This window comes from Euleptes europaea, chromosome 11 (genome assembly GCF_029931775.1).
Source record: "Euleptes europaea isolate rEulEur1 chromosome 11, rEulEur1.hap1, whole genome shotgun sequence".
Classification (NCBI taxonomy): Eukaryota; Metazoa; Chordata; class Lepidosauria; order Squamata; family Sphaerodactylidae; genus Euleptes; species Euleptes europaea.
Window position 1 is genome coordinate 8547916 of NC_079322.1, and position 20311 is coordinate 8568226.

Below are 20311 nucleotides of genomic sequence, written 5' to 3' on the forward strand. Positions count from 1 at the left end.
CGTTAGGAGTCCCTTTGAATGACTGGGAGATAAACGGCGCAGGCCCAGCGGCCTCTCTGAAACCAAAACGCCGCGGTCGCTTAGCAACCGGAGCAGCCGTTAGAGGCGTTAGATCCCCCTCTGACGGACAGCGTTTCTTCCTCAAGGTTCCGCCTCAGGCAGATTCCGATTGGCTGTTCTGCAGCCGAATTAGCATAACGTGCCCTGCGAGCAAAGGGCCCGCTCACAGTCCTCGCGACGCTTCTACTGGCTTTCTCCGGCGGTAAACCGATGGAGGCCGGCAGGGCGCCGCTGACGGAGGAAGACATCCGGGAAAGAGTCAGCTTGCGGCCGGAGGACCTCGGTGACTGACGGGGGGAGGGTAGAAGGAGCCGCCGCTGTCCGGGGTGAAAAGGGCGGCAAAAAGGGGCGGGCTGGAGTTGGAAAGGGGGGTTGATGAGAGAGGGGGCGCGGACCAAATCGAAAGTTGCTCGACTGGCCACGCCCCCTGGTCTTTTGCCGCCTCTGGGAGGCCTTGTGGAGCCCTTAAGGCGCTATCTATCTATCTATCTATCTATCTATCTATCTATCTATCTATCTATCTATCTATCTATCTATCTATCTATCTATCTATCTATCTATCTATCTATCTATCTATCTATCTATCTATCTATCTATCTATCTATCTATCTATCTATCTATCTATCTATCTATCTATCTATCTATCTATCTATCTATCTATCTATCTATCTGTGGTGGGTGTAGTGTCATGAAAAATAGGACACATCAGCTTTGTTTAACTTAAGAAGGGTTTTTATTGAGCTCTTTCTTTTCCTGACTTGGCCTTCTTTTAGTCAGCCTCTCAGTCAGCCACCTCAACAGCCCACTTGCATATTTACAGGAGACCTGCAGGCTCCTGTACAAAACTAATGGAAATGCCAAGGAGAGCCTCGCTGCCTAGAGGCTTCTTATACATGTTACCACAGTAAGGAGCAGAGTTCAAAAACAACATAGTGGAAAGGAAATTAACCTGAAACACTTTCCACATAATTTTGTCTTTTAGCATTGGGGAGCATCAGTGGGATAACGTTAAGTCACTTTGAGGAACAGTTCGTTTACTACATTTATACCCTTCCTATAGCTCCAATGGGGGCCCAAAGTAACTTGTTGCTCATCTCTCCTCCATTTTAGCCTCACAACAGCCTTGTGGGGTAGTTTAGGCTGAATGTCTATGAATGGCTCAAGGTCACCAAGCAAGCTTCCCTGGCAGGGTGGGGATTCAAACCTGGGTCTCCCATTCCTAGTATGACACTTTAACCACTCCAGCATGAGGTTTCATGCAATAGCTAACTAGTTGTTCTCAAGGGCCATCAAACAGGACAAAGAAGCCATCCCCCCCCCCAAGGTTGTCTTCTGGCATTGGTTTGCTGCCTCTGAATTTGGAGGTTCCCACCAGTCCTCACGACTAGTAGCTATTGATGAACTGTTCTCCCATGCATCTGTCTAATCCCCTTGTAGAGCAATCTGCTAGTAATAGGGCTGCCAACCTCTAGGTGGTGGCTGGAGATCTGGGATCACGCATGATCTCCAGATGACAAAGATCAGTTGACCAGGAGACAATGGCCACTTTGGAAGGTGGACTCTATGGCATTATAGCCTTCGAAGGGCCTTCTTTGGAATTCTGATACAAGGTCAGGGGCACCCTGTATGTTGGAGAGTCAGTGTAGTGCAGTTCTTGTTGGACTAGGATCTGGAATATCCAGGTTTGAATCCCATTTATGCCGTGGAAGCTCTCTGGGTAACCTTTGGCCAGTCACACGCTCTCAACTAAACCTATCTTACAGGGGTGTCGTGAGGATAAAATAGAGGAGAGGGATGTACGCTGCTTTGGGTTCCCATTGGGGAGAAAGATGGGGTATAAATTAATTCATTAATAAATAAATAATAAACAACCACAAAATGGCTGCAGTATAAGGTGGTGCCAACCACAAAACGGCCAACATGGGAGGCAGTATGGCACACTTCCCAAGTGCAGGGGTGAAGAGGGGTACTTTTTAAAAACCGCTGTGAAAGCAGATGAGATAGGGAATAAAACCACCACGGTGGCGGGAGCTGCTAGTGCAACAACGTTGTTTTAATTTGCACACCCAGTCAGATCTCTAGTGGCCAATCAAAAGGCCTGATGGGCAAGAGCCCCATGTGTCTTCGCCAACTTTTAAAAAACATTTGGAGGTCTGGGTACCTCTGCCTTATCTTCTAAGCCAGGGGTATTGAATTACAAGGGCAGGATATGACATAAATGTCACTTCATCGGGCCGTGCCATGTGTACCATAAAATTTAATGCCAAGTACCGGAGATACAAACTTTATAGAAGACACAGGCAAAGCCAATTAATGATACTATTTTTTTACTTTATTTTTTACTTAAAATACAAACATGCTTAACACAAAAACACTCGCAGTGGGCTCGCCAGCACAGATCGGGAGTGGGGGTGGCTGGCTGGTGGGGGGTAGCCAGTCGGCCTTATGTTAGACACACCTGTTCTAAGCTTTATATCAACCCTGCCATGTAGTTCGGTATTGCAATCATCCACATATTGCAGATATGCAGGGAGGGGGGGACTGAGGGAAAGTGGCTTGGTTAAAGAGTGTCTAGTGCAGGGGTCCCCAACCTTTTTGATCCTGCGGGCACCTTTGCTATTCTGACACAGAGTGGTGGGTACAGCCACAAAGTAGCTGCCACTGGAGGGAGAGCCAGCCACAACATGTCAGGGAGTGAGGATATACATAACAGTAGTAGTAACTCGTCAAAAATCCAGGCAGATGTTCTCTTTAACAGGATGCCTTTTTAAGTGACTGTACTGTTTTACAATATTTTCTTGCATATGCATAGCTTACCTTCAGTCACACAGTGGAAATCCATGTGCTGTAGTGGCAGCTGCTGCCCCAGCAAGGTTTTTAAAAATCTTCACAGCCAATCAAAAGCCCTGCTTGGTGGAAACCCCATCTGTCCCCACTCACTTTCTAAAAACACTTGGTGTCTGTGGGCACCATGTTGGTGCCCCCTGACCATGTCGGGGTGCCCCCGACCTGGTTGGGGTGCACATGGTGCACCATGTTGGGGTTCCCTGGTCCAGTGAGTGGGGGGAATGAGATTTGAACCCAGGACACTGTGGTTCTCTTTGCTAGCTACCAGTAAAGCATGCTATGCAAAGCTGAATTGTTTAAGAGAGCTTTTTGCAAGGGAAACAGGGCTGCACTTTAACAGTGTGGATCAGAAAGAAGCTTGGTGTACAGGTTTATTGACTGTAGCCTATACTACTTTGTATAATTTGTACTATCTGTTGCTGTGAGTGGGTTCCTACTATGTAATTTTTGCACTCATTTAACATGCTATGTTAATACTTATACTGTGCTTCACTTCTGGTCTGTTGACTGTATTTATTTATTCTCTGTAATCCGCCTTGAGTCCCAGTGAGAAAGGCAGACTATAAATAAAATAAAGTAAATGTGGCTGGCTGCCATTTCCCCATCTTTGGAAGGAGGACTCCCCTTCCATCTTCTTTTGTTGGAATGGTGTTTTCTAAGCAATGCCACAGCAGTAGTTGTATGAGAGCAGGCAGGGTGGTTCTGTCCGTAGATGGCTCAGTACAAGTACAGAAGGGTTAGGGGCAGGTGAGGCAGTGCAGTCCTCTGCAGAGTGGTGTGGTAGGGAGAGTGTTAAAGGAGGATCTGAGAGACTCGCGTTCAAAGCCCCACTCTGCCATAGAGGTTCTCTGGATGAGATCAGACCAGTCACTCTCAGTCTAACCTACTTCACAGAGTGGTTGTGAGGATAAAATGGATGAGTACAGAACAACATATGTCACTCTGAGCTCCTCGAAGAAAGGGCAGGATAACATTCAGCCCACTGAAATCACTGGATTTTTAACTCTGTAATTTTTAACTCTGCATAGGTTTGCAGTGTCTGGATGTAATCCCCCAGCCTGTTTCATACCATTTAAATTAATTTGTGGGGGAGGGGAGGATCTAGAAGGCATAAAGAGGGGTCTGGATCATGAATTTGCATTGGCCCTTCCTCCTGTTTAGACTTCTGTGTCTTCAAGAGAAGTGCTGAGCTTCTTGACCCTTTGATTTCCAAGACACTCTCTCCTGAATTAAAAAAAGTTTATTTTGAATGAAAATTATGGCAGCCCACTTTTCCAACCAAAAGGCGTTTGTAATGTTCGAAACTTACTTAAGCCCACTCCTTTCTGCAAGGCAGTCTTCAACCTTTTCAAACATGAGACACACATTCAAGCTCACCCTGAATGTTTTGCTCCAAGTTCAGTATTTTTCTCATGCTGGCCATGCCTATTTTTTCTTTAGTCTCTCTGTTTCCCCCCCCCCCTTATGTGGCACCCTCTGTGTGCACACACATGCTCACATACCCCACACCTAACCTTATGATCCTTTATTTACTTATTTCGTTTTTTATAGTCCATCTTTCTCACCGGGATTCAAGGCAGATTGCACAGAGTGAGTCAATATAATCAACATGATGGGATTTTTAGTAAACAGTGCAATAGGATTAGGGTTGTTGAACCAACCAGAAGTCTAAAAATAGAACTGAAGCAAAGCATAAGTATAAAATGACACGTTAAATGATGCAAAATTACGTAGTAGGATCCAATTCACAGCAAGCTGTATGCAGTAGTATATACCACAGTCCCTAATCATTTATCCAAGTAACTGGTTGTTAGTGCATGAAAGTTTTACCTGAGGTTTGTTGCTTGCTGGACCCACACTTTCTTGTTGGGAATCTTTGCCCCAGCAGTCTCTAAGCTCAAATCAAATCCCTGCCCCTTGAAATGCTGCTTTGTAATTGGCTTACTTTGTAGTTCTTACTGTGAGAGAAAAGTCCACCCCCGAAACCCAATTGCTGCATAAAAAAGCATTTTAAGAACAAGAAACAAAAACGGAGCTACCTGAAAGGAGTGGGGGGGGGGCAAGTCTCGTTTTTAAAATCCATTCTTCTGCTCAGAAAGAACTCCCAGGAAGTATTTGAATCCCCGCCTCTGGACATGCTGCTTTGTAATTGGCTATAGTTCTTTGTGTGAGAGAAACGAAGCTTGTGTGTCCCACGCTTTGCCTTATGCATGGTGATTTCACCCTGGCTGAGCTCAGGGGAGATAGAAGAATCGGGTTAATAGAGGAACAGGAAGTCCCGGGATTTGCGAGGGCTGGCAGCAAAGTAATCTCTAATGGACAGAAAACTCATGCATAACTCCAAGGAACAACCGAGACAGACTGGGGGCAAATGTGAGTGAAAGTACCCATGCATAAATGACCTTTTTGAAACAATTTGTTCAGTGCAACCCTATTACCTGCATAGAAAAGTCCTCTTGAATAACTCAGGTTTGCGTAGTTCTCGTTCTGGTTGGAGGTCATCTTGGAACCCGCGGGTATTACCATCACGTGCCCAGGGTAGGCAGGACCAAAAAATCTTTATTCTACTTCCTGCCGCCTGGGCGGGAACTCCAGTTTCCATCCTGCCTTGATCAGGGTAGCAGCTTCGTTCTTTAACAGCCGCGGCGGCGACTCCATGAAAGGCGCGGAAGGGCCGACTGCCCCCAAAGAGGCGCGCTCTGTTGAGCCGCCTCAAAATGGCGCGAATCACAGCGAGAGGAGAGAGACTGCAGTGACAGCCACTCCAGCTAGGAGCACCTTAGAAGAAGGCTCTCAACTCATTCCGAAGTCTCCACCAGGGGGTAATGTAATGCGTACCGAGGCGGGAAATTGTGGATTTGTTTAACGGGGTGTTTGGATACGCAGGCTCAAATGATGACGGCCCTCAAGGAATCCCTTTCCCCACTCATGCAGGGCACGGGTTCAGATCCTGCTCTAATCACCTCACAACGCTCCCATCAGGGACAGGGAGACCAATCTAACCCGCAGTGGCGCACTAAAGCGCACTCAAGGCCCCTTCCCCCACTCTCAATCCCTTCAAGCCCTGGAGGATACCTCTTCAGTGGCCCCACATTTAGAAGGCAGAGAAATAGGGGAATTGATTCCGATGAGGACACTCTCATTCTCCTTAAAGAACAACATCCCCATCTATTTTCAGCGGAGGATTTTCAGGGACTCTTAAGCAAGGCTCTGGTAGCCCTAGACCTCAATGAGGATCCAAACCCTGTAGCCGACTCCATTCCTAAACCCAAGAAAAAGGGAGCCAAGGAGTTCTTCCCAAGTACCAAACCTCGCATCTGGGAGATCCCATTCCCAGAATTTTTTGAAACCCAGGTACAAGCTGAATTTGACAAACCCTTGGCCAATAGACAGTCCCCTACCAATACAAGAGACTGTACACCATGGTTCCACAGGCCATGTCTCTTTCAACTTCCCCTGATTGACGCCCCGGTAGCGACAGTTCACTCACCTGATTTACCATCTAAAGATGGAATGGGGTCAGTTAGAGACCCACTAGATAGGAAAGCGGAGATTCTTTCCAAAAAGGTTCATGAGGCCTCTGCCCTGGCAATCCAAGCCTCGGCAGCAACCTCCGTTATGACCAGAGCCTCCATCGTGTGGCTCAGGTAAATTATTCAGCTCTATGCAGGAGAAAATCATTAGATTGCAGAAGGCCTTAACAGACTTCTGAAGGCATCCACATTCATGGCAGACGCATCTCTTGATGCCATGTCCCTCACAGCTCGAGCCACTTCTTCCAACATTGCTATCGGAGGAGCACTGTGGGTTCGTCCCTGGCAAATGAACTCAAAAACCAAAACACTGACCATGTCATACCCCTACACTGGGGGAAGACTCTTCGGGGAAAGACTAGATAAAATCCTTATGGAGAACAAGGATAAGAAAAAGGTTCTTCCAAGATGCTACAACAAGGAGGGAAGACATTCCTTTGCTTACTCCAGTTTCAGAACTTTCCACTCTCTGGCCCCCTTCAGGCCAGAACAATGCAGGGGTTCCTGGAATAATAATAATAAGGGCTCCTTTCGCAGAAGGGGAAACAAATTTTGTCGTTCCCCCCAGGGACAACATCAATTCTCGGGCAACAAGGGAGACAAGTTCTCCAAAGCCCCTAAACAGTGACGCCAAGTCACAGCCGGTGGGGGCGGGGAAGAGACCCCTACGATTCCGCCACAAGTGGGAAAGGTCTTACACAGATGTATGGGTTTCTCAGGTGTTATCAACAGGTTATCTCATAGAATTCACATCTCTTCCAAGAGACAAATTTGTGAACTCCCCAAAATCTCTCCGCTGGGACAAAGCATCAGCGAACCCTGGACGCCATATCCCACCTACACCAAATTCAAGCCATAGAACCAGTCCCTCACCCCGAAATTGGCAACGGGGTATATTCCATCTTCTCTACAGTCCCCAAGAAAAATGGGGACTGGAGGGCTATCTTGGACTTGAAACATCTAAACAAAGGGTCAGATACAGGAGATTCCATATGGAGACCCTCCGTTCCATTATGGAAGCCCTACAGGTGGGCCAGGTCCTAACCTCCTTGGACCTGAAGAAGGCATACCTTCACGTCTCTATTCACCCCTCCCACAGGAGGTTCTCAGATTTTGCTATGCCAAGGGACAGACACCAGTCTAGAGGGTTGGGGAGCTACCTGCCAGGGCCAAATGGCTCAGGGCCAGTGGTCTCTAAGAGAAAAGCGATTACACATAAACATACAACAAGAGCCACTCAACTGGCTCTACAGCACTTCAGGAGCCTCCTACGTCGCAGACACATTCTGATCCGCAAGGACAATGTGTCCGCGAAAGCGTACCTTAACAAACAGGAGGAGTCAAAGTCTCCCAGGCTCCATCAGGAAGCCGAGATCATTCTCTCCTGGGCAGAAATGTATCTTCTGTCCCTTTCAACGGAACATGTCAGGGGAGTTATCAATCTCCAGGCCGACTGGCTGAGCCGTCAGGTTCTGGACGAAGGGGAATGGTCTCTCAACAGGATAGTTTTCAATCAGATCGCGGAGAGATTCGGCCAGCCCAAGGTGTACCTGTTTGCCTCGGCATGCATTCACCTTCTCCCGCGATACTTTACACATTATTTCCACCAAGAGGCGGAGAACATGGATGCCCTCCTGTCCCCATGGCTGAAGGAACTACTGTTCGCCTTTCCGCCCATTCCCATTCTACCAAGGGTAATAAGAAAGATCAGGAAGGAGGGTGCAAACGTCATTCTCATTGCTCCTCGTTGGCCGAGAAGACCCAGGTTTCCCAGCCTGAAGGAGTTATCCATCCAGATGCCTTGGGAACTCCCAAACATCCCAGACCTGCTTCATCAGGGTCCCTTATTTCACCCAGAACCCCAGTGGCTTCACTTAACCGCCTGGAAAATGAAAGGAAGTCCCTCTTAGAGGAGGGATACAGCAAGGTGGTGGTTGCTACCATGATAGAAGCGAGGAGACTTTCCACTAGAAGGATTTTTAACACGTCCTGGAGAGCCTATGTTCTGTGGTGTAGGCGCAATCCCTGTTACCAGGGATTCCCAAGATCCTAGAGTTCCTCCATTATGGAGTTGAACAGGGTCTCAAGGCTTCCACATTGCGCAGACAGGGGGCAGCCATATCCACCGTTCTTACGGTCTCCGAAGGTTTTCCCTCCTTCCAGGCATCCCCACATTCTGGCATTTCTAAAGGGAGTGGTTCAAATGAAGCCTCCAGTAGTCCATCGCTTCCCCACGTGGCGCCTCAATGTGGTTCTCACAGCACTGATGCACACTCCCTTTGATCCCATTAAGGGTATTCCCTAAGGATGCTGAGGATGAAAACCACCTTCCTCATAGCAGTGTCTTCAGCCCGGCGTGTCTCTGAGCTTAGGGCGCTCTCAGCGCATGAAGGACTCTATCTTTCACAGTGACAAGGTGGTCCTCAGACCGGACCCCACCTTCATGCCAAAGGTGAATTCCATCTTTCACCGTTCGCAGAGGATTCTTTTGCCGTCATTCTGCCCCCAATCCGGTTCATCCCAGGAAAAAAGAGTGGCATCATTTAGACTTGAGACGACTACTCGAGGTTTGCCTTAGTCGTACAGAACCTATCAGACATTCAGATGCCTTATTTATCTCATTAACCAATCCATCTAAAGGTCAGAAAATGTCTAACGCCGCCATCAGTTGCGCGGTGAGACAGTGCATTACTGAGGCATATAAGGCCAGTAAGATGCCTCCTCCTGCCGGCATCACCGCACATTCGGTACACAGTGTAGCCGCCTAGGCGACCTTTGATAGGCATGCCTCCTCAGACGAGATACGTAGGGCGGCCACTTGGTCTACGGCATCTACATTCATAAAACATTACAAGATTGATGCCAGGGCCTCTGCTGACGCAGCCTTCGGTAGAAGGGTCCTGCAGCACGTCTTGGATACACCATAGTCCCACCCGGTCAAACAGCTCTTGGATATCCCGCGGGTTTCAAGATGACCTCCAACCAGAACGAGAACGGAGCCTTGTTTACTCACCGTGAAGGCTCCTTCTGTTCTGGATTGGAGGTCATCTTGCCCGCCCAAAATCATAAGGGTATCAAGTTATCCAAGGCTTAGCTCCTATTGTTCATTGCAGTACCTAAGGGGTGTGGTTGCCTAATGTTAGAGGCATAATACAGAGTGCTCTTTATGTTCACCATCTTACCTGAATCAAGTATATTCTACTTACCTGTTTTTCCCCAGTATGTTAGGGCTTATAGGAGTTCATGTTCTTTGTTTATAAGGTACACTGTTGTTCCCTGGTTGGCCTTTTGTACTTACCTGTCTCCTTAGCTCGGCAAGTCCATAAACTGGAGTTCCCGCCCAGGCGGCAGGAAGTAGAATAAAGATTTTTTGGTCCTGCCTACCCTGGGCACGTGATGGTAATACCCGCAGGTTTCAAGATGACCTCCAATCCAGAACAGAAGGAGCCTTCACGGTGAGTAAACAAGGCTCCGTTTGCGGAAAGCCAGGGGAGTGGGAGCTTTCCAGACCTCCTGGGGCATGCTGTTCCAAAAGGTTGGTGCCACAACGGAGGAGGCACGTGTACAGGCAGTTGTTGATTTCCCCATTTGCCTGTACTCTGCTCAGACAAGTAAAGCTGTCATGGCAGAGCATAGGGAGAGAGGCAATCTCACAGTTATGAGGGTCCAAGGCCATGAAGGGCGTGTATGTGACAGGCAATACCTTTACATTGAGCCTGGTAACTGATGGGCAGCCATCATGCTCTGATGAGGCTGACTTCTTTGGGTTGGGAGCCTTTAAAATGAATTTGATGTATTAAACTCTTTAAATGTTCTGATTCTAGCTCATGTCAGGGTATTGTCCCTGCCTGGAACTTACCATGAAAAGATAACTCATCTAGGAAGCTCCTTGAAAAACTTTATTCATCTGAAATCTCTTGACCTCTCAAGGAATGCTTTGATTTCCTTGGAGGTAAGTTTTCTTTTTAAAAAAAATATCCATTGTCCATCTCTTGAATTAGATGGTTTTAAAGGAAAAGTATTTTGGACACCATTCACTCAGGTTGCTGCTTAGCAGTGGCTATTCTTCCCTGTCTTAAAGATATTTAGTGGCTCACAGCACCAGAAAAAAACTCATAAAGGTAATATGAAATCCCACCTGGAGAAAAGCTGGCACATTGTAATTAACTTTCCGGAGGAGAGAAAAGATATCCATGGGGAGGCTTGTTTATTTGAAGATGAATATCCTGCTTTTAATCAAAGGATCTTCAAGGTGTCCTGCAGTAAGGATTCACCTGAAAAAAATGAAAGATGGCTTCTGGCTTTTCCCTTGGTGGTAAAATGACTGAGAGGCTCTGAGAACAGGGATGCTAAAACTCCTTCCTGGGTCTCTGCAGTTTCTGCAGCTGTGCTTATGGCTGCCCAGTTGGCCCTGGGGAAAGAACTCTGCACAGCTTGCAGATGTTTCTAGTCCAGGGGATGAGGCGTCTTGTCACCCAGGCCAGAGGGAATGTGGCTTCTGGTTTGTCTCTGTTGGGAGTGGTTCCCTGAGATTGATGCTAAAGCTTCTTCCCTGCTCTGTGGTATTCCCGCCAGTGCTCCTGCCCTCATGGTGGCCCCAGCGATCATCATCCCCTGCCTGAGACCCTGGAGAGCCGCTGCCGGTCTGAGTAGACCTTTTTTTTTGTATTTTTTTTTGTTTATTGTATAATAAAAGGGATACAAAAGGGAAAAATTGGAAAGGGGAAGGCGTAATGGTATCCAACATACAATTGAAAAATCAAAAATTGGAAATCAAATCGAGCATACTACATTACCCTGCTTTTCAACAACATTTTACAATCAAATAATTGCCCGGTTATGTAATGAAGGAAAGAAAAAGTGTTCGGGCCAATTGTATATATAATATACTTGAAAGATATAATATACTTGAAAGATAACTTTTGCGTCTATCAAACATTTAGTGAATCAACATTAAGAGCACTTTCACACAGCCCAAATAATGCACTTTCAATCCACTTTCAATGCACTTTTAAGGTGGATTTTACTGTGTGAACTGGCAAAATCCACTTGCAAATGATTGTTAAGGTGCAGTGAAAGTGGATTGAAAGTGGATTATTTGGGCTGTGTGAAAGTGCCGTTATTAGTGTCTGACGATTCTGATTTTGATAGACCAAGGGTTGGATTCCGTATAAGGCAGCTTCATGTGTTCATGGGGGGAAACGGCTCACCCAAGAACAGCCTTGGCAAACAACTCCTGTCAAAATTGTGGATGAAGGCACGGGTTCAAGAGAGCAACAGATGCTCTTTGCCTGTCTCTTGGAGGCTAGCTGATGTAAAACTAAAATGGACCCTCCCGTGCCCTTACTGTTACTAAAAGGCTTATATTACAACACTGGAGTGACCAATGGCCATCTCCTGTAATCCAGCGGATTGAGGACTTTACGACCTTATCAGCATTTGAATGTACAGCATATAGACTACAATTGTGCATGGACATATTTTTAGATATTTGGAAACCTTTGGTAGATGCTTATCTGTAGACTTGCCACCATTGTTGTTTTTTAAATATTTGTATTTCTTTTCTGTTTGGGGGTTACAACTAAACATTTAAAGCTTTAAAGTTAATTTTTTTAAGCGAGCAACAGGCCAGCTGGCAACTGTTTGGGGGCTGGATCTGGCTGCCAGCTGCAGACCAGTGCAGACTGTGTCATGAGCTTGCAGTGACACCCCCCCCCCCCCCCGGAAAGAACACTATTGCCCTCTGCATTAGGTGGCATCTCAGGGGCAGCCGTGCAGAGCAGCGTTTGCAGTGGTGCGTTTTTGAGATCGCCGTCCATATTCTCACAATCACTAAATCCGAATCATAAGGGAATTGGTTGAGGAACCTGGATGGAAAAGCTGGTGAAAATCTCTCCTGGCCACCTACCTTATTTCAGCCTGAATGAATACAAGAAGCTGCCTTATACTAAATCAGACTGCTGGTCTATCAAGGTCAGTATAGTCTATTCAGACTGGCAGTGGCTCCAGGGTCTCAGGCAGTGGTCTTCCACATCACCTGCTACATGATCCTTTCCACTGGACATGCTGGGGATTGAATCTGGGATATTCTGCACACCAAGCATGTGCTCTACCATTAAGCCAATGTAGAGCCATGAGTCCAGAAGCACTCCAATACAGGTGGATCATACTGGCAATGTGTCCCTCCTTGGCCACTGGACTATGAACCATGCAAGCCACCATCCTTTGAGGCTTGTCAGTTGACGCACTTGCTTAGAGCTCCCCTGAAATGCTCAGACTCAAAAAAGTTGGTGTTACAGGAATTATCTGATCTGACTCAGATTAAAGAGGAGCTATTTGTGGAGTTGTAACAAGTAGGAGCCAGTGCAAAACTCCTTTCTATTTTTGTATCTTTCAACAGGGCCTTCAGCATCTCACAAGCTTAGAAAAGCTGAATCTCTATTTCAATCGCATTTCCTCGCTCTCAGAAGTGTTTCGCCTCCAAACCTTAACAGCGCTGCAGGAAGTGGACCTCCGACTGAATCCTGTCATTAAAAATGAATCGGATTATCGTCCTTTTGTTGTGCACATGCTCCCCAACCTCAGGCAACTGGGTAAGGAGATTGACCAGGCTGTTTTTCAGATAAGGAATATGAGGCCAGAGCGTGAACCTGATCTCAGGACTTCAGCATGGTAGTTTCAAAACATCACTTGTCCTGCCCATATATATATTTGCAAAATATTGTGATCTGAAGAATCGCTCCATTTAGTGTCTGAATTAGCCTGCCTGAAGGAGTTGGGCAAGTTACACGATCATTCCTTTACACTGTTGTACGTTACTGGGTTGGATACAGTGATCCATGGGCACAAGAGGGGACTGCTGGCAGGAGGAGAACCAGAGAAAGATTTGCTTCTGTCGGTGCCTTCTGCTGACAAACTGCTCGGTCCAACTCACTGGTCGTTTACACATGGCTAGGATGTCACTGATTTGTCCCTCTCATGTCTCACGCTTTTCTATCCCGAGGTCAAAAAATTGAACACATGGTGAACTGTGCCCTGCATCAATCCTGCAAAACACCAGGGAGCAATGTTCCCATGTGCAGCACCGCAGGATAGTAGGGAGGTGGTCATCATTTTCGTCACCGCTTTGTGATTGGCTGAGGCCAGTTAAGGGTTGACCTAACACTGAGGGTTTTTAACATATATATATAATTTTTTTATATACCGGCATGCTGGTATACCGTCGTTTCAACATTAAACTTCCTCTTTTTTTTTTTTTAGTAAGCATGGTTTTAGACCTCCCCCCTCCTCTTGGATCTGTCTTTGTCTGCCTTTGCAAAATAAAAACATCCTGGTGTCATGAGTTTTAGGGTGCAGCAAGGCAGTGAAGGAGCACTGGGGGGGGGTAGGCTTTCGCAGACCTTGGAGGAAGGCTGCCTCTTTGTTCTTGGTGGGGGAGGGGAGCCATTACTATTACTATTACATTACTATTACTATTACTTATTCCTTCCCGCATTGTGTGCCTCTTTGCAGCAGCAGCTGCTGCAGCAGAGGAGTGTGTGTTTGTGAATGTATAGGAGAGCACTTCCCTGTTTCTTGTTACTGCTGTGTTTTCTCAAATACTGAAGCATCGCTGGCCTGCCACTCTGATTCGTTGGTATACTGACATACCGTGTACTGACATACCGTCCAGCTCTTTTTTCTTAAAAAAAGAAAATTAGAACAAAGGAACACTCAGGAGATGTACGGGCATTCCGGGCAATGGCGGACATGTTGCTGAGGTCCCCCGAGAGGAAAATGGGAGGAAGAATGGTAGGGGGAAAGTGGAATGGGGGAATGTCGGTATGAAGGGGAGTTGACCCGCTCACTGAAGCATGCACCAGCTGCCACTTGCAATTGCCACGATTTTTTATTTACTTTTGCAACAAAACTAGGATGGCAAATCCTGGGGAAATTTCACAACAGAAGTAGGTTGGACCTGCAGGCAGGCAGATGACCACACGTTACGACAACGGAGATTCGCTACATTTGCGGGAGAATCGCAAGACAAAACAGCCATGTGTAAATGACCATTGTTTCTACCTTTTATGGCTCTTGTCAGTGGACTTTTCAAATGGCCATCAGAGCCTTCGGCTTCTCCTCAAAGGAGCCACTCCTGGTTTTCTAGCCTCACGCTATGCCCTTAACTATTTTAGTGCCCCCTAAATTTACCCGCCCTGCCCTGGATGACCCAAGGTAGCCCATTGTCATCAGATCTCAGGAGATAAGTAGACAAACTACCTCTCTTCGTCTCTTACCTTGAAAACCCCTTGAGTGGTCTCCATAAGTCCATTGTGACTCAATGGCACTTTCCACTACCACAACCACCAGATTTACCCTCAGCCTTTGCCAATCTGGAAATAGCCAATCATGAAAGACAAAACGGAGTTAGAGAGAGAGAAAGTTTAGTTTTAAATAGGAACAGACCATCTTGATGGCTGGTAAATCTTAGTAGAGAGCCTAGTTCATTTTCCTTTGTAAGTGTAAGGATTTGAGGGGTGGGGGAAGTCAACAGGTGTAGGATCTGAGATTGGCTTTTCTGTATTGTGCACATGAAGTCACAAAACCGTTGACTCAAAGGCGAGAGGTTTATTGATTGCGGCTTTTTAAACCAAGTTCTTGGGAGTTCCACCTTGAGGAACAAAGGCTAATGCACCATAACTGTCAGCGATTGGCAGGCCAGGAGGGGAGGGAAAGGTGACTTCCATTTGCTGAGCCCAATTGGGAGCAGTTAAAGGGCTAAACCTTGGCCATAAAACAGTTCTTTGAACATTTTCACAGTTTGCCGATGAAAGGAACCTTTATTCTGTTTTATGGCTGCATTTCAACAATTTTTACAAATGTGATTTCATTAGATACATTGATCCGAGTGCACACGTAATGGCTTTGATAAGAAAACGGTTTACTTCATTGTTTCCTACTTTTTCTATTAAATATTCTGTGGAGAGAAATTAAGCTGCCATTGGGCCAGCCCCAGCCATCTCAGTTCTCGGTCCTTGTAATGGGTTACTTACAGTAACTTAGGTAGATTCAAGTCTGGGAGCACTGTAGAGGCCAACAAGATTTCTTGGGAGTATGAGCTTTCCAGACTCTCAAAAGCTCATACCCCCAAGATCTTGTTGGTCTCCCCAAAATCTTGTTGGTCTCTCAGGTGCTCCTGGACCTGAATCTGGCTGTTTTACTGCAGACTGACACAGCCACCAACTGCAACTATCTTCGGGGTAACTTAGGCCAGCTCTTGTTCCAGTCACCTCAGACCATCGCTGCTTCGCTTGACCTCAAGATCTCCCCAGGCTCAGGACAAGTGGCCTTGGTGGAGGCTGAGTCCCAGGCTCCACTGTCTCCTTCGATTGGAAGCCCAGGTTAGGATTGTCCTGCAGCCAAACCTCTGGGACCCAGAAGGGAGGGATTCTCTGGCCTGCCAGCATGTCAAGCCGTGGCTCAGTGGTAGGACATCTGCTTGGCATGCAGAAGGTCCCAGGTTCAATCCTCGGTGTCTCCAGTTAAAAAGAACCAGGTAGGAGGTGATGTGGAAGACCTCTGCTTGAGACCTTGGAGAGCTGCTGCCAGTCTGAGTAGACAATACTGACCCAGATGGACCAAGGATCTGATTCAGTGCAAGGCAGCTTCATGTGCTCATTGGAAAAGCTTCTGAGGTCCAGCTCTTTGACAGAGTAATTACACCTTGAAGCAAAAGGGATGCTTATTTAGCCTGAAGTCATGATGATCACTCCCAGGCTGGCATGCCCAGAGCAACTGGCACTTATGCCAAGTGAACAGAGGAGTGGCAAATTGTACGTCTGCTTTATTTACTTTATTGATTAAAATATTTACATCCTGGCTTCAAAGGGATAACATCCCTTTGAAAGGGCCTGAAAATAAGCTGGGAATCAATGTTGATGGTTCAAAACTGGGGTGATAATGTTGCTTCCAAGATGGCAGGCTCACGATGAACTGTGTAGCTTCTAGGCTATGCCCTGCATTGCAATGGTTTCACCTGTAGATTGTCAGGAGAGGCATAACAGTGGTCACTTCCTTCCCGTCAAGGTGGTGGACCAGTCTTAGCTGATTAAAAAGTGTGCCTGGTAATTGCTGCCACCAATATATACAAGTTAAATTTGAGTCCGGTAGCACCTTAGAGACCAACAAGATTTTCGGGGTATGAGCTTTCAAGAGTCAAATCTCCCTTTGTCAGATACGAGTTGGAATGGAGATGTCTGAGTGCTTATATTCCAGAGAGAAGGTGGGAGTGATGTTTCAAAGATATGCCCCGAAACCTTATTGGTCTCTAAGGTTCTACTGGACTCAGATCTAGCTGTTTCGCTACAGACCAGAACCACTACCCTCTGAAATGATTCCCATATTCAAATGCATCGCTAAATCCAGAAGCACTCCTAAAATGTGGGCCTCTGTCTTCTAGGGAAGGTCCTTTATCATTCTCATTCTTTCTCTTTTTTAATCTAAAAGAAAACCCTTGTCTCTATGTGTCTGGTATCCTTCCCAAAATTAAGGCTTTTGCCTGGACATTCTGGGAATGTTCTCTAAAGTGTAAAAAAGAACAAAGTTGGAACAGTGACTGGCTTTTATGCTTGGAATCCGTATGCAGGAAAAGAGTTGGCCCTGCACAGTAGCCAGGATTTTGGTTTGCTAAGCTACAGTCCCTAATCAGCACTCATTGATAGATAAAGAGGGGGAAAGGCCAATACAATACAGCAATTTAGGCTTCCATAACACTGGGTGAAGTCCCACTGATATTGATGGGATTTTGCAAACAAATTATCCTAGGCTAGCCCAGTCTCATCACATCTTGGAAGCTAAGCAAAGTCAGCCCTGGCTAATACTTGGATGAGAGACCACCAAGCAAGCCCAGGCAGGCAATGGCAAACCACCTGTGATCATCCCTTGCTTTGAAAACCCTACAGGGTTGCCATAAGTTGGCCAAAACCTGATAGCACTCTCCACCACCAACAGTTCCAGTAATTGTAGCCCACCATGGGACTCCTTGTAGCTTTGCCCTTCTCTGCTGGACCTCAACCATCTACTGTCAGAGGAAGAAGAATCATCCAGTTCTTGAAGCCTTCTCTGGTCAACCATTTCCAGTTTGAACAGAAAAGAACCTACTGTAAGATAAGAGGAAGGACAGTGCAAGGTCTAGCACTGGAAAGGAGTCCCCATTTCTTCCTCCCCCTGCTTTCTCCTTTCTTGCTCTGGCTCACCTTTGCCTCTTCTTTTTCTGTCTTTCCTTTCAACACCACCTACTCTTCCTCCCTCCCTCTGCCTTCCTGTCTCTGCTTCCTCTTCCCATATTGCTGGCTCCACCCCCTGCTTTCCCTGCTCATCTCCTCTTGCTGGTTGTGGCAGCTGCCCCAACGGTCTGCTAGATACGGTGGTGGAAAGTGTCGTCAAGACACAGCTGACTTTTGGCAACCCCTCACAAGGCAAGAGACCACCAAAGGTGGTTTGCCATTGCCTGCCTCTGCGTAGCAGCCCAGGACTTCCTTGATGGTCTCCCATCTGCGTACTAACCAGGGCTGGCCATGCTTAGCTTCTGAGATGTGACAAGATCAGGCTAGCCTGGGCCATCCATATCAGGGTCTACTAGATTTTTGGGATGCTAAAAAAGGCTTATATTATCTTGGGAGCGTGGGTCTTTTTTCCTCAGTCACATCTCTGATTTGTTAAATTTAAATTTCCTGCCTTTATTGTTTATAAGTACAGCAATTAAGGAAAAAATCACCTTCAATTTTGGAAATAATTATTCCAGCCTCTGTAACTAAAATTCATTCACTACTGTTCTCCTTTCTCATGCGATTTTTCCTAGATGACTGTCCTGTGAGAGACCGTGAGCGAAAAGCCTCCCTTTTGCATTTCACTCCAGAGCAAGCGTATGAATTCCAGAAGCCCCCTGAGGCACCAGAGGAGCCCCAAACAGAGAGGTATGGCATGGTTTTGGTTTGAAAGCAATGGACTGAGATCACAATGGCTACACAGGAAGGGGAGTTATCTTGAGTGGAAAGCAGCTCCCTCACCCCCATTTTAGTGTAAATCTCCCAAGAGGTGTACCATACTAAACTGTAATAAAATATACAACCATCAAACAAAAATACGGTAAAAGCAAAATACGTAAACATCCAAGCAGAGAGAACCCTTTGAGCAGACTCGGCTTCTGAAAGCACGGCAGCAAAGATAGGTCCAAGCTGGGGTTCCCCAAGTTTTTTGAGCCTGTGGGCCCCTTTCAAATTCTGATACAGGGTTGTAGGCACAACTACAAAATGGCCACCATGGGAGGCAGGGCCAGACACAAACACGCAGAAGGAACCCCAGGGCAGGGGATGAGAGGAGTAATTTTTCAATATACACTGGGGAAAAGGAGTGAGAGAGAAAACAACGTGGCAGCTGCCACCAAAACAATGTTGTTTTAATCTGTCCCGCCAACGAGATCTTCAGTGGCCAATCAGCAGCCCACCTGGCCCCGCCCACTTTTAAAGAACCTTTGATGGGTTCAAGGTGTCAACAGACACCAGGGTGCCCACGGGCACTATTTTGGGGACCCCCAGTCTAAGCCCATTTCTATAGATAAAACCGCACAGCTTTTCTGCAGAAGAACAATTTCAAAGTTCTGGTCCTCAAGAGGAAAGGCCCTTACCTCACTTGGAACAGTGTGGCTTCCACTCAATGGTATTTTCATCAGGGCCATATTAGATGATCTTAAGTCACTTCCAAAAAGGTGTATTATCTGTTGGCTTTTGTACAAAATCTGAATTTAGCAGAGTGCTCAAAGGCTACTGCAGCCAGCAAAGCCGTTCAGGTCTGTCTGCTGGACTAAGAACAAAGTTACATAGAGCCTCTTTTTCTTTTCAAACTAATATGCTTACTTTACTATAGAAAATCCATTTCTAGATAGGATAGGGCAGATATAAATTCCTAATCTAGTCTAACTAACTAGTATGGAGGGAGATACAGGACCTACGTCCTACCCTCATGGAGAAGTGTGCATGCTTGTGGAGGTGTGAAAGCAGGAAGGAAAGAAGTTTCCCTGTGAGTATCAGTCTGCACATCAAAGGGATAGTGTCAGAGCAGTAGAGAAAGGATGCCTAGTGTCTTGTCCCCTCTATCTCTCTGACTCTCTAGTCTAGTCCCCTCTGAAGTCTGAAGTTATGAGGCAGCGTAAAAGTCCTTCACTTCCAACATTGGCTGCTTCCCGTGCTGACTGGGTTGGCTAGGCTCCTCTTACTGAGATTGCCAGGCAAGGGGGGAGGCATACTTCTTCAAGCAGCTTGGATGAAATCCACTGGCACTGGGATGGCACCAAGTCGTTAAGGACTCACCATTCCATTTTGAAATGGAACCGTTTTTCCTCCTGGGTTCATCCCGCTCGGGATAACGTGGAAGCAGGATGATGGGGGGGGGGGAGGGGAGAGCAGGTGGACAAAGCCTAAACGGAATTACGCAGTCTTCATTTTCAGCCAGCTCTACATCCAGTGAGAAGGTTTAGAGAGGCTTAATGGTCTCCTGAGTGTGTTTCTATGTTTATTTACTTCATTCCAAAGTGGCTTACATTGTTCTCCTCTCCTCCATTTTATCCTCACAACAACCCTTGGAGGTAAGTCAGGCTGTGAGTGCGTGACAGTCTCCAGCTCCAAAATGGGGCAAATAATCCCCCCAACCCTGATCTGCATGGCCCAGGCTAGCCTGTTCTCATCAGATCTCGGATGCTAAGCAAGGTCGGCCTTGGTTAGTACTTGGATGGGAGACCACCAAGGAAGCCCAGGGTCGCTATGCAATGCCCAGCCACCTCTGGACGTCTCTTGCCTTGAAATCCCTACAGGGTCGCCCTAAGTCAGCTGTGACAT

General features: G+C 46.8%; 1 protein-coding gene across 1 annotated transcript in view; it reads left to right on the forward strand.

Annotated features, from left to right (window-relative positions):
* The first annotated feature begins 270 nt into the window (after positions 1–270).
* The window catches only part of CEP72 (centrosomal protein 72), a 38110-nt gene continuing 18069 nt past the window's right edge, over positions 271–20311 (forward strand). The window contains exons 1-4 of the mRNA XM_056857860.1: positions 271–343; positions 10265–10392; positions 12841–13033; positions 18280–18394. Coding sequence (XP_056713838.1) covers positions 271–343; positions 10265–10392; positions 12841–13033; positions 18280–18394 — 509 coding nt within the window. The remainder of the gene's footprint in view (positions 344–10264; positions 10393–12840; positions 13034–18279; positions 18395–20311) is intronic.